Source organism: Diceros bicornis, chromosome 23 (assembly GCF_020826845.1).
Source record: "Diceros bicornis minor isolate mBicDic1 chromosome 23, mDicBic1.mat.cur, whole genome shotgun sequence".
NCBI lineage: Eukaryota > Metazoa > Chordata > Mammalia > Perissodactyla > Rhinocerotidae > Diceros > Diceros bicornis.
This window is the reverse complement of record NC_080762.1, coordinates 19,216,801-19,230,258: the sequence shown is the minus strand read 5'-3', so window position 1 is coordinate 19,230,258 and position 13,458 is coordinate 19,216,801. Positions and strand designations below refer to the sequence as shown.

The window sequence follows — 13,458 nt, the reverse complement described above, 5'->3', positions numbered from 1 at the left end:
GACAGGGGCCAAATCATGTAGGGCTTTGTAGAAAGCTATTGGAGTATTTAAATAGGAGAGTGGCATGATCTGATGATATACAGTATATTTTTAAAAATCATTCTGTGGGTTGAGTGCTTAAACATGGCAGATTGAACATGTACGTTTATATTCCCTGCCTTTCAAAATCTACTATAATGACAAAGCAATAATAATAATAAAAATAAACTAATGATATTTTAACATTTTTTTTTTTTGTGAGGAAGATCAGCCCTGAGCTAACATCCATGCTAATCCTCCTCTTTTTGCTGAGGAAGACCAGCTCTTCAGCTAACATCTATTGCCAATCCTTCTCCTTTTTTTTTTCCCCCAAAGCCCCAGTAGATAGTTGTATGTCATAGTTGCACATCCTTCTAGTTGCTGCATGTGGGATGCGGCCTCAGCATGGCTGGAGAAGCGGTGCGTCAGTGTGCACCCTGGATGCGAACCCCGGCCGCCAGTAGCGGAGCAAGCGCACTTAAGCGCTAAGCCACGGGCCAGCCCAATTTTAACAAATTTTGAAAGCTAGAGAAAGGATGGATGAGTAGTAACTAACTTAGCTAACAACAGAAGTCAACAAAAAACAGGTTAATTCATACACCAAAATGCTGGAAATGTTCAGAAATTAAAGACTAGATACTTCTGAAAAATATATTAAATTTGGGCCTGAAATTAGGGACATTTTGCTGAAAAGTCTGAATAAGGAGCAGTTTGAACCCTACCTCCAGATTTCCTCTATTACCTGGTTGCCAAGTGACTCATTTTTCCCTCCCAGACAGAAGGATACAGCTTTAGTTCATAAAGAAAATGAACTGGAAAGGCTACGAAGTCCAAAGTGCACAGCTAAGGGTGGGAGTCAAGGTGTTGGACTGAAAATGGAGAATAGTGAAAACTAAATTCTGAATTATGAGGCCCCTACCCATTTTCCCCCATCACATTCTGATGTCTGATTTGTGCCTCCAAGTCAGGAGATTGGAAAATTCTTCTCCAGCGAAAACCATTCGTCCAAGAGAAAAGACCTACAGATCATGACTTTTAGAAAGTCCTCCAATGAAAGCACCCGGTCCCATTTTATCACTCTGTAGGGAGGTCAACAACTGGTGAGTAAACAAGCCCCACTGATATGTAGACTTACAATAGGTTTCTTTAGTGTCTCACTTAAATATGAATGAATACTCAACAATCACCAGGAAAGATGAAAACCAAAGGGATCAAAAAGAAAAAAAAAAAAATGAACTCTGAAGAAACGGAGAAAATGAATGAAGGAGAAAAAAAAAACTCCAAGGAAACGACAATTAACGTCTTCAGCGAGACAAGAGAAGATATTTAATCCCTGAATCAAAAATAGGAAATAGCTCTTGGGATTAAAAAATACAACAGCAGGATTACTTAGATATATATATCAATAAAGAGCTCAAAGAACCCACGAAATTTCTCAGAAAAGAGAACAAAAAGAACAAGAGATGGAAAATAGGAGCTTCTTCAGGACAGGAATTATATGTTAACTTTGTATTCTGTGCCTAGCATTGCACCTGGAAAACAATGTTATTAATACTGTTTGTTGAACTCCAGGGTGAGTTACAAGGCTATACGTGTGTTATAATAATTTAGAGTACTTTATCTGGAGTTATTCATTCCATATATCAGTGACTACTTTGTTGTCAAAAATCCAGATGTTACACAGAATCCAATACTATAATTGAATGGCAAATTGAAAAGCTTGAAACAAACGAGAAGAGCATATACGAAAAAGTTAATGAAGCTGAAGAAAGAAAGAGTCTCTGTAAAATTCGATGATGTTGGGATTTTTATCCGTTGTGTACAATGTTGTAGCTCCAGTACCTAAAGCAGTGCCGGGCACAGATTAGGCCTTCAATCAATACTAGGTTGTAGAATGAAGGAATGAATGAACCAATGAATGAATGAACGAACTAACGAACAGTGAGTGATGAACGAAGACAGCTCCATGGAGGACTGGGAAGGTAGGACACACTCCTGCCGCAGTCGGGTTAAAATACCGGAGTCGGCGCAGGCGCCGGCTCCGCCTTCGGTGGGTGGGGCTGGGGCGCGCGCTTCTCTCCGCCCCTCCGCCGGTCCTTGCAGCCGCCGCCGCCGCCACCGCTGCCGCGTGCAAGGGCTTCTGGGAGCCGAGCCTCGGGGTCTCGGGGAAGGGGCGCAGATGGCCGCCATCTTGAATTGCGAACCTGGTCGTTGGGCTGCACGCTAGGGGCGGAGTGGCGACTCTACTGTTATCTGCAGCAGACCCCGCAGCCGGGGACTGGAAAGTGGGGGCACGGGTTAGTGCCACATTAATGGGTAAGTGGGAGTGACACAGGTCAGGTTGGGTGAGCCTCGGGTTTGGTCCTTGTGGGAGCTACTAGTTCCTGGGGCCACTGTCTATTCACCCCTTTCCTTGCGGAGGGTTGAGGACCATGCCGTACCGGGGCTTTTCTCGGGTTCCCCTGCGGGAGACAGCGGTGACGGGGGCGTGGCAGCCGGACCTTTCCCGTGCGGACGCGAAGGCGCGGGGAGTCCAGATCCTCTGACAGCCGGGCTGCTCCTCGGAAGGAGTTTCGGGCAGCCGCTCTCATCCTCTCGCCGCCCTGCTTCCCCGTTCTCGGTCGTTCCTCTTCTCGGTGCACGGTCTTGCCAAACGTGGCCGCTCACTCCCGGGACTCAGCGTCTGTGTGCGTCCGGCGGCTTATTAGAAGTTCCACGGCGTCCAGAATAGGGCAGGTCCGGCCCCGGGGGCCTACATGCCGCACCCTCTTCTCCGCCAGCTGCCCTCCTCCACCGGGAGGCAGGTGCTCGAAGAGCTCGGTCCCGACGTCCCCACGCCGGGGTTAGACGGTTATCCTGTCAGGTCCCTTCCAAGGTGAAGAGTTAATAGTGTTTCCTCGATAATGCATAAGACATGAAAAGAATTTGAAAGCTGGGAAACGGGATCGTGATACTTAAAAGAATATGATATTGGCGTTTACTCGTGGCTTTTTGAACACATTCAAAAAGACTTCTGACTTGATGTCTCTTAATTACAACACTCAGTGATTCATAGTTTGTAGGAAAGGGACTTTCTTTCCTGGTAAACAAGAAAAAGCTCTGTCCTTTAGATCTTTAAGTCCCCTGCTAGTTTGGTTGCAGGGGCTCAAGTCAGCACACTTCCCCTCTTTGTGTGGTCTTGTAATTTTGCTAATAGGCACCCAAACCCTAGAAATGGAGGCTTGACGGACACAAGAAATTCCGTTAATAGATATTAGAATCCAGTTCAGATTCCAGTTATGTGCCTAACGTCAATACAGCTTTTCAAAGAGCTGGGTAAAAAACAAGCTTATGACTGAAAAAAAATTTCTCTGCTCTGCAACTTTGAAGTGTCTGAATAGCATTTCTTATATTTAAAATAACTTGTATGAGACAGCAGCCTTTGAATACAGTCTTGAACGTTATTTTCCAGACAACGAAACAATCTCATTGGGTGAGGTATCTTGAGAGATCATTTTCCTTGGACTTAACGTCCCCTTGAAAGCAGCTGCAGTGAGAATGGATGCAAGTTAAATAACAGGCAGGAAGTTAGTCCATAGAAGAAAAAGGAACAAATAATATGAGTTGTTGGGGCTAGATTTTATTTGGTTAACATTTATATTGAAAGATTTTAGTGTAGTCGCCTAGATTAATGGTCTTAGAAGTAGTGTCTAGTGTGTATGTTGGGGGGGGCACAGGTGGAATTTGCAAAGCAGTTTGGCAGTTTCTTATAGTGTGAAGCATGTACTTGCCATATTACCCATCAGTTCTACTCCTAAATATTTACCCGAGAGAAATGAAAACTTACATTTACCCAAAAACCTGTACATGAATGTTTATAGCAGATTTATTCATAACTGTCCAAAACGAGAAACAACCTAAATGTCCTTCAACTAATGAATGGATAAACTGTGGTATATCCATACAATAGAATACTACTCAACATTAAGAAGGAATGAACTGTTGATAAATAGCAACAACATGGATGACTCACAGATACACTATATTAAATGAAAGAAGCCAACTCAAGACTACATACTGTATTATTCCATTTATGTGAAGTTCAGGAAAAGGCAGAATTATGGAGATGGAGAACAAATCAGTGGTTGCCAGGTATTAAGGGTAGGAGGAGGGCTAATGGGAGCAGCATGAGGAAGTCTTTTGGGGATAATGGTTATATGCCTTTGCATTTGTCAAATACATAGAACTGCATACCAAAAGAGTGATTTTTACTGTATGTAAATTAAAAAATAAAACGATTGAATTCATTATTCTCGTCTCAAAAACAAGCAGGTAAGCAAACAAAGCCACCACTCTGATCCTCCATTTGTATTCATTGTCTTGGGTTATTTGGCATCATACTGAAATAGCTCAAGCTAAAAACCATGGAGTCATCCTTGACTCCCTTTTCTTCTTACCACATATGCCTTATATTCATTTGGCCTAAAATTCTTATTGAATTAAGTTCAGAAATGTTTTTGGAATCCAGTCTGTCTTCTGTATCTCCAATGCAACTATTAATTTAGTTTAGGGCTTCATCAACAACCATCTCTTTAATTTCTTTAATTCTGTTCCTTAGCCTCAAGTCCAAATTTCTCAACCAGATTACAGGAACCATATGTGATCTTACCTACCTTTCTAGCTTTATCTTCTGTCCGTTCCGCCGTGCATCCTCTTGTTCAGGCACACTCAATTACTTACTGTTGTGTAGTTCTACTAGGCTTTTTCAAGAACTCTGCCTTTGCATATATTCTCTCTGCTTGAAATGCTTGTTCCTTCCCTCTTCCCTTTGTATGCTTTTCCCTGGCAAATTCTTGCTTGTCTTTTAAGATGGGATAACTATGAAGCCTTTCAGAGCTCCCTAAGGCACAGTTACTTGCTATGTCTTCTGTGCTCTCACAGGATTTAATGCATATGTTTTAGTGTACCTTACTACTAACAATATAATTTGCCAGTTCATTAGTCTATCTCTTCTACGTCAGAGATGGCAGATAAATGCCAGCCTCTCCTTCTCCTGTGTTTACTTCATAAGTGCTAATTGATCACAGCATTCTCTCTAGACGGACGTGGGTATGTCCTCAGAATTTATCAGAGTAACATTCTAGGTAGCCACTAATTATCTCTCATATTAAAGTCAAGTTGAAACCCTGCTTTAGATTGATTTTTTTATGTGTAAATCTAGAATAGGTTATAATATCAGTAATTTAGTATTCATTTCAGATAATAGCAAAATATCAGTATAATACTATTATTAAAAAGTGTTTATAATTCGTTTTCTAAAAGTAAAAATTACATATATTTCAAATATAAAATTTCATATTTATATAAAATAAATATTTTAAATATACTAACAATATAATGTTTATGTGAATGTTAATGTTTTTAAATACATCTGTAATAAAACTGTTTAACAATAAAGTATAGAAATATTTCAGTATTTAAAAAGAAGTAATTATACTAAAGTTCTCAAAACTGGTATCAAAGTCATGACTCACATCATGACCCGCGTGGCCTTATTTACTTAGGGCCTTAAGTAAATGAAAGAAGCCAGACTCCAGTAAATCTTTGAGGTGTGCTTATTGAAGCCTAATACCATATTTCACTGAATTTAAGACACTTCAATTCTGGCTGTTTCCTCATCTTGCCTGAAGCTGTAATTTAGAAGTTTTTTACCCAACTGTGTCATGATTATTTCCTGGCTGACAGTGATTTTAAGATGGATTCCACTTCAGAAAGTTTAAAATACCAGGGATGGGGGAGTGCATCTTAGAATCAGTGAAATTAAGATAATGACTTTGTGTTTAGAAAATCTATTATTTGTTTGATAGTTTATTCCTAAAATATTTTGCCATTTTGTTCCAATTTTGATATGGGAGTGAGAGGATATTCTTTGTGCCTCATTTTCAGAGTGGGTTTTGCCGATCTCTTTAATCCATGAGCCTGAATTTAGCAGCCCTACAGTAAATATTCCGTGTTGCTTTCAGAGTTATCAGTATCTGTTTTCTTCTCTCCTAACCTTAAGATGCCATGGCTAGTCCAGGGAAAGATAACTACAGAATGAAAAGTTATAAGAATAAAGCCCTAAATCCTCAAGAAATGCGTAGACGAAGAGAAGAAGAAGGAATACAGCTTCGAAAACAAAAGAGAGAAGAACAGGTAGGTGTTTTAAAATATTTAATTCTGTTTAATACAAAACATTATTATGTACAGATTTTAAAAGTTTTATTGTTGTTAATTTTTGGATAATTTTAAATGAAAAAGTATTTTAGGACATTGAATATACGTAAATCTATTCTTTAATTTATTAGTCTCCAGGGTTAACATTAGCAAATTCATGAATCAGAATCCTTTGCTATTTTAATCACTGACAGGAATGGCTTTTCTGTTGCATTGATAAACCGTTTATGTTAATCATATTTCTACCCCACTGCTAAGAAATTTTTACTCTTGAGCCTATTTAGGTCACTTCCATTTGTCATTGTAAAATTTGCCCCCTAAAAAACATTACTTATATTCATTTGTTGCTTTGCAGTTTTCATAGCTCTTGCCCCTAAGTTAATTATAAGCATCTTCCTATGCTATTCATATTGTTCCTCCTATAGTCTCATCATCTAGATCTCAGCCTGCTCTGTTTGAACTTTGTATCTATAATATATGGAATAGAAAAGTCATTTAAAAGATTGCATCTCAACATTTTTCATTCCAGGATATACTTAAATTTAGAAGTATTCATAAATATTTAGGAGGGTGTTGTCCTCACACAAATTAAATCTAGTATATGAAAAGGACTAGCAATTAAGAAAGTGGAGGAAGGCCTGTTTTAGAAACATGATTATAATTTGTCATCTCTCTATCTGTAGTATCTAGCACAGTCCTTACTATATTATAGTAGGTACTCAAAAAAAAAATCTGTTGAATGAATGATTAGAAAGAGAACTGTGTACAGATTGAAGAGCAGTTATTTTTGTATCTCTCAAAAAGAATATGATGCCAGATTTTTTTTCCTTAATTGATTTAGAAGATGTACCTATAAATCTCTCTCAGTTACCTTACCATGTCTCTTTTCTCCTCTTTTTTTTTTTGAAAAACAGAACAGTTATTTGTTCGTGGACTTAACTTCTAGTTCTTAAGCATCCATGAGGTGCTCGGAACTGTACTAGGTACTAAAATTATGGCAAAAACAATAAAAATTATCAATGGATATTTCTGAACTACTTAAAAAATAACCATTTGGAAACAAGATAACTATAACCATTTCCTCCAGACTTTTCAATGAAAAGTAACTTTGTAATTCATAATTACCTATTTATATTATTTGTTCAGCTTTATATTTTTTAATAAAAAGTACTAAATAAAACTTGATGTTTAAACTGTATTTTTTTATTGCTGTAAAAGTGACATTACATTAGTTTCAGGTGTACAACATAATAATTGAATATTTGTATATGTTGTAAAATGATTGTCATAGTAAATCTAGTTATCATCTATCATCACACATAGTTACAAATTTTTTTTCTTGTGGTCTCTTTTTTCCTTTGTGTTTATCCACTACTGAATTAATAAGCATAGGGCCATCTTTCCCTGCAAGTTATTCTCTATTCCTTGTTAATCTGATATACTAAGTTTGTTAAGATACCATATGTTATCTCTCTCATGGAACAGATTTGCTTTTTAATTAAGATTTTCTTGGAAAAATTCTTAGACATTTCATAATCCATTGTGAGCATATGTGCTTTTTCAAATGCTGTAAAATGTAATTGTGTACTCTACTTATGGGCCGGGCAGTTGGTAAAAGATTGGAGATTAAGAATGGCCCAAAGCAGTCTGCAGGGCAGGAGCTAACCTAGCCCGGAAAGTTTAACTTCTCATAGATAATTTGGGTCTTCCTGGTATGATTGGAAAATACTGAAATATTCAGAATTTTAAATGATAAAATTATTAGTTTGTTTTGTTCACTTAAATGAAAAATGTAATTTTATGGGAATTCAGTGTTTTATGGAAAGCTCAATGTATAAAGTGATTTCTCTTTATTACAGTTGTTCAAACGCAGAAATGTCTCTTTGCCCAGAAATGATGAATCTATGCTAGAAAGTCCTATCCAGGATCCGGATATCAGTTCCACTGTACCTGTTCCAGAGGTAGATATTACAAAAATGTATTTCAGATTATACTTCAATAATATTTCAGAGACAGTGGATACAGCAAATATTATTCATGCAAAATATTTAAATGATAAATTGCATTTTCTTTTGTGTGTTTTAGGAAGAAGTTATCACCACAGATATGGTTCAGATGATTTTTTCTAATAATGCTGAACAACAACTAACAGCAACACAGAAATTTAGAAAGCTCCTTTCTAAAGGCAAGAATTATTTTCAATATGCTTATTGGATATTACAGGATTCTGTAGTAGAGTTTTATTAGATATTTTAATACTTAGTATTATTAGATATGTTTTATTTTAAGACACTTTTCTTTGCCGGTAGGTCTTAATTTTTCTTTAAAATATATTTTTAAATAACCTCTATTTTTTAAACATCATATTATCAGAGTAACATGTTGATTGTATAATATTTGCAAAGATAAAAGAATTTTATTTATTTAATTTTTTTTGTGAGGAAGATGGACCCTGAGCTAACATCTGCCAGTCCTCCTCTTTTTGCTGAGGAAGACTGGCCCTGGGCTAACATCCATGCCCATCTTCCTCCACTTTATATGGGACGCTGCCACAGTGTGTCTTGCCAAGTGGTGCATCGGTGTGCGCCCGGGATCCGAACCCACGAACCCTGAGCCGCCGCAGTGGTGCATGCACACTTAATTGCTTGCACCACCGGGCTGGCCCCAACAAAGATAAAAGAATTTTAAAAAGCCAATATAAAAATCTAATATTAGTCCTGCTACCAAGAAACCAAGTTAGGGGTACATATTTTTAAATTCTTGTAGAAATATTTTTCAGACGTCATTTTTTTAAATGACAGCATAACATTAAAGTATGAATGTAAAATAATTTAATCAATCATTTAGTTTTTTCCCAATTTTTGATTTTCATAAACAATGCTACATAAATCCTTGTACAACCTAAAATTTCCTTAGTATAAATTCATAAAAGTGAAATTATGTATCAAAGGGAATAAACAATGTATTAATTTATACTCTCATCTTCAGTTTGACAGGTATTCATTTCACTATATTCTTACCAACACAATTATCTTTAAAAAAGAAAAAAATGCTTATGTAATGGTAGCTCATTGTGTCACACTTTTTGGGTACTCAGGTTGAACATTTTTCTTTAATTATTGACTTGTAATTCATAATTGCCTATTTATGTTATTTGTTCAATTTTATATTGAGTTTATAAAAATTTCTTATCTTACGTTTCATATGTGGAATTTATAGAGTTAGTAATTCTAGTTATGTTGAGTTGTATACATGAACCAATAAGATTTTGAAAATGCCTTGGCGCAGCTGCCTTCTCTTCCTAAGAGAGACAGAATTTAGTAACACATGAGAAATGAAAGAAATCTTGTGTTCAGGTCAGCACAGGTTACAAGGCTTTTGCTTTTGCTTTCTCATTGTAGTTCTTGTTCATAAATACTTTTAAGTTTTGTTTCCTTGTTTTCCAAGCTAAAGTAGCTTAGCAGTGTTAGGAAATCCTTATACACTCAAGAATAGCTTCCTCTTCCTCACCATACTCCACAGTTTTTTTTGTAATTGGGATTATTTTTGAGTCAGATTAATGTTGTAAAATTCTTTTTTACATAATCATATTCTCTTTCAAGATTTCTTTTTGACATATGCATTATATTATAACCTATTAACAGAATTTATTTAGATTTAATTCTGTTTAAGGATGTTACAATTTGCCACTGGTGTTTTCATACCACAGCTTCCCTATTACTGAATTCTTTGGTCATAAGATTTTATCCTTATTTGCCCTAATTCCTCAGGATATTCTGTTTCTTTTAAACTGTATTGTCTTTTCATAAGTCAATGACTTTTGTCTGTTTCTTCATAGTGGGATTATGCTTGCCCAGGTCGGGCATACAACAGGAGTTATAGATGTTTTCTTTTACTGATTGATGTGCGTTCCTGTCAAATTCATCAGGCCTAGAAAAATATTAGATTTACTGTCATTTTACTTGATCCATCTCTGTAGAAAACATGGGAAAGGAGCCAGAATTAGAACTGGAGCTAAAATGTAACTCCTCTGATTTAAGTCATGATAGTGACATTTTACTAGAATCTCTTATTTACTTTCCTGTCATGGCCTCTCTTGTGGATGTAAATCACAAGTTGTCCTTTTCTTCAATCCTAGTTTTATAGAAATTTCTCCAAGTCTTTTTTCTTGTAGATGACTCTTCCTTAGTTTTCAGTGCTGAAGCAGGTATTCCTCTATATTACTTATGTTTACATTGCCATGTTGACTAAAACTCTTCTCTGTAATAGTTTATCACCTTTATACGATTATATAGGCTATTATTCTGTCAGTATAATGCCAATGTGAAAGTTAATAGTTCATGATACCTGTTAGTTTAGCTGATGTTCCAAGTGCACTTATAATTGTTTACTTTTAGATGAAAGTAACCATAAATGTGTTGCTTTCAATTCTCCAGGAAGATACTATATTTGAGTTCTTTCATCTATGTATGTATCATATCTCTGTATATCTATCTATATTATAGATATAGCTAACAGTCTCAATACCCAGTTCTCACCCTCTAACCAGGAAATCCTACATTTACTTCCTTCTCTCAACCTCCCCTCCCTCTCCCCTCCAATAAAAAGAGCAAGACAAAATTTTTGTCCCTTAAAAAAAAAAAGAGGATAGTAGATTTAGAATTTTCCTTTGGAAAAAGAAAAAACTAGAAGGTGAAGATGGTAACTACAACCTTATAATTTTGTTTTGATATTTTTAAAGGTGGGGAGTAAAAGCATTAATAATATATATTGTTTTATCCTGTTGCTATTTTATAACCATAACAACAGTTTAAGCTAGGGTCTGGAATTTGCGTTTTGAAGAATCCAGATATTTCATTTAGAACACCCAAATAAAGCTTTATGGGTATAGCTTTACTAACTTTGCGGAAATCTCTAATTTTTGATCAAGTTAGAAGGATAGCAAATTTGTAGAAAAAAGAAGAAAAGGAAGAAATAAGTCCATTCCTAAGAAAACCTTTCTTAACAATCGAGAACATGATTTCTAAGATTTAAGCCTGTTTAAAACTTAATAATAAAGTTTTTCTATATCAAACAAGCAAGATTTTTGCAGAGGTTTATGGTTACCATTTTATTTATTCATTCTGCTGAATAAATACAATATGTTAATGTTTATATGTGAGTTATTTACGTTCAGTAACATAGTCAAACAGAGGAATGAAGAAAAGAAAGAGTCAAAGTGGAAATGAGATTTCTCTTGTGTGACTAGGTAGGTGGACACATACCTCAGTAATAGACAGCTTTGGGTGGTGGGCATAGGACAAGGGGAAGGAATAAGCATAGTGATATTATGAGTTTCGTTTTGGTTATACTACATTTTAAAGAAGGTGTGAAAAAAAAACATGGCCAATAGGCAGTTAAAAATATGGTCTAGAATCGAGGAGAGAAGAAGTCAGTTATGAAAGTTAAATTTGTGAATTGTCACAAATGATAATCATAAGTAATAATTGAATTAGCAAAATAGGTAAATATTCTAGGAAGAGACTAAATGATGGAAAGAAAACTAACCCAAAGGAACACAAGAGAGAAGTTATTGGAGACCCACAAGAGGATACTTTGTGCTGAAACCAAGGGAGAAGAAAGAGTTCTTGGTCCTTAGATTACCAGTAGCTGAAATATCTTTGTTTTAATTTTACATATCTTTGTTTTAAAATTTCTTAGAGATTTTTTGATTTTCAAAAGCCCTCTGCATTTCATGAAGACATATCAAGAGTTCTAGATAGTCCAGTAGCATTCTGTAAATAAATACTCTGGCAGAATAAAACCTCATTTGGCTGAGACAAGCAATTCATGGTTGATAGTGAAGGAGACATCCTTGGAAACTGAGGTTTGTGTTATAAAGAATTAGTGGGAACTTTATCCCTCAGTTGGCGTTTTGAGTATTGGACTGAAATACTCTCATGTTGTGAAGGTGACCTCCTAAATAGCCTTCAACTTATAAAATTTAAATATTTGTGTAGGAAATATTTTAGAATTTTCTTGTCATTATGGTTAATGAGAAATAATTTACTTTGCGGTAAGCATTACAATTATGAGAACATTTGTCTTCTTCAGTTACATCCAGCTAAGGGTTTAAACTTGGTCAGTGAAACCTAGGAAAGAGTTATTTTCTGTGTCCTGTTAATTGATACAGAGACCTGATAGTTGTCTTTTTGTGTCTTTATAATAACTTCATTCTTTTTGAATTTTTAGAACCTAATCCACCAATAGATCAAGTTATACAGAAACCAGGAGTTGTACAGAGATTTGTGAAATTTCTTGAAAGAAATGAAAATTGTACTTTACAAGTGAGTTTTATAGTTTTCTTTCTTAATCTCTTTCTAGAAATGACATATGATTAAGTTTCTAGTGAAAGTGATACTTCTACAATACTGAATATATTGTAAGCATTGAATAAATACTTGGCAACTAAGGAAAAGGTACTGTCACCTGTCTTTCCTTGATCCTGGTTGCACTGCTAGTGTCTTCTAGGAACTATTATTTTATTAAACAATTTTTGGAAAAGTGTATAAAATCACTCCTAATTTTAATGAAAATTTTGTAGTTGTCAACCTTTAATAACTGTTTTAGAAAATCTCAAACTAAAATGTTAATTTAATGGCTAAATTTATTTTGGCTTGTAGTTAACTAGTCGTAACTTTTTAGTATAAACTCTTTTACCTCTTAAAACATTTTTATCTGATTGATTAGTTCTTTTTTTGAAAAAAAGAACAAGTTTGTATAATTTGCTAAAAATGTTACCAAAGTTAGGTTTGTCCGAAAGAGCGTTGCTTCTCAATTATACTATAGTGACAGTTTTAAGATGTCTTCCAAATAATTGGCTACTAATAGTAAATTACTGAAGTTTATAATTACTTTACTGTTAAAAAAAAGATTTTTCTTCCTGACTTTCATTGCTATATATATTTTTAAATAAGAGTATGGAGTGGAATTGTATCTGTTTATCAGGAATTGCCCAAGACCTACACTTCACTTATCAGTGATGGTGTCAGAATGAACAGGTGTTAACTGGTATTCCAGTAATAGTTGTTGAAATTACAACTTAGAATCGTGTTCCACTCATCTGAATAATTTGGGAAAGGTCCTCACATTTTCGATATAAGCAAAGGAATCTCTTGTACACATGAATGTCACCCATCATGAGTTTTATGCTGAAAAATTGTTGAGAATATTTACAATAAGGGTCTCTGAGGGAAAGCCCACTTT

At 35.5% G+C, this 13,458-nt stretch overlaps 1 protein-coding gene across 1 annotated transcript in view; it reads left to right on the top strand.

Annotated features, from left to right (window-relative positions):
- The first annotated feature begins 2,195 nt into the window (after positions 1 to 2,195).
- KPNA5 (karyopherin subunit alpha 5) overlaps positions 2,196 to 13,458 on the top strand; it is a 46,521-nt gene continuing 35,258 nt past the window's right edge. Inside the window, exons 1-5 of the mRNA XM_058566398.1 lie at positions 2,196 to 2,334; positions 6,059 to 6,192; positions 8,073 to 8,174; positions 8,299 to 8,398; positions 12,445 to 12,539. Of these exons, the coding sequence (XP_058422381.1) occupies positions 2,331 to 2,334; positions 6,059 to 6,192; positions 8,073 to 8,174; positions 8,299 to 8,398; positions 12,445 to 12,539 (435 nt within the window). The 5' untranslated portion in view covers positions 2,196 to 2,330. The remainder of the gene's footprint in view (positions 2,335 to 6,058; positions 6,193 to 8,072; positions 8,175 to 8,298; positions 8,399 to 12,444; positions 12,540 to 13,458) is intronic.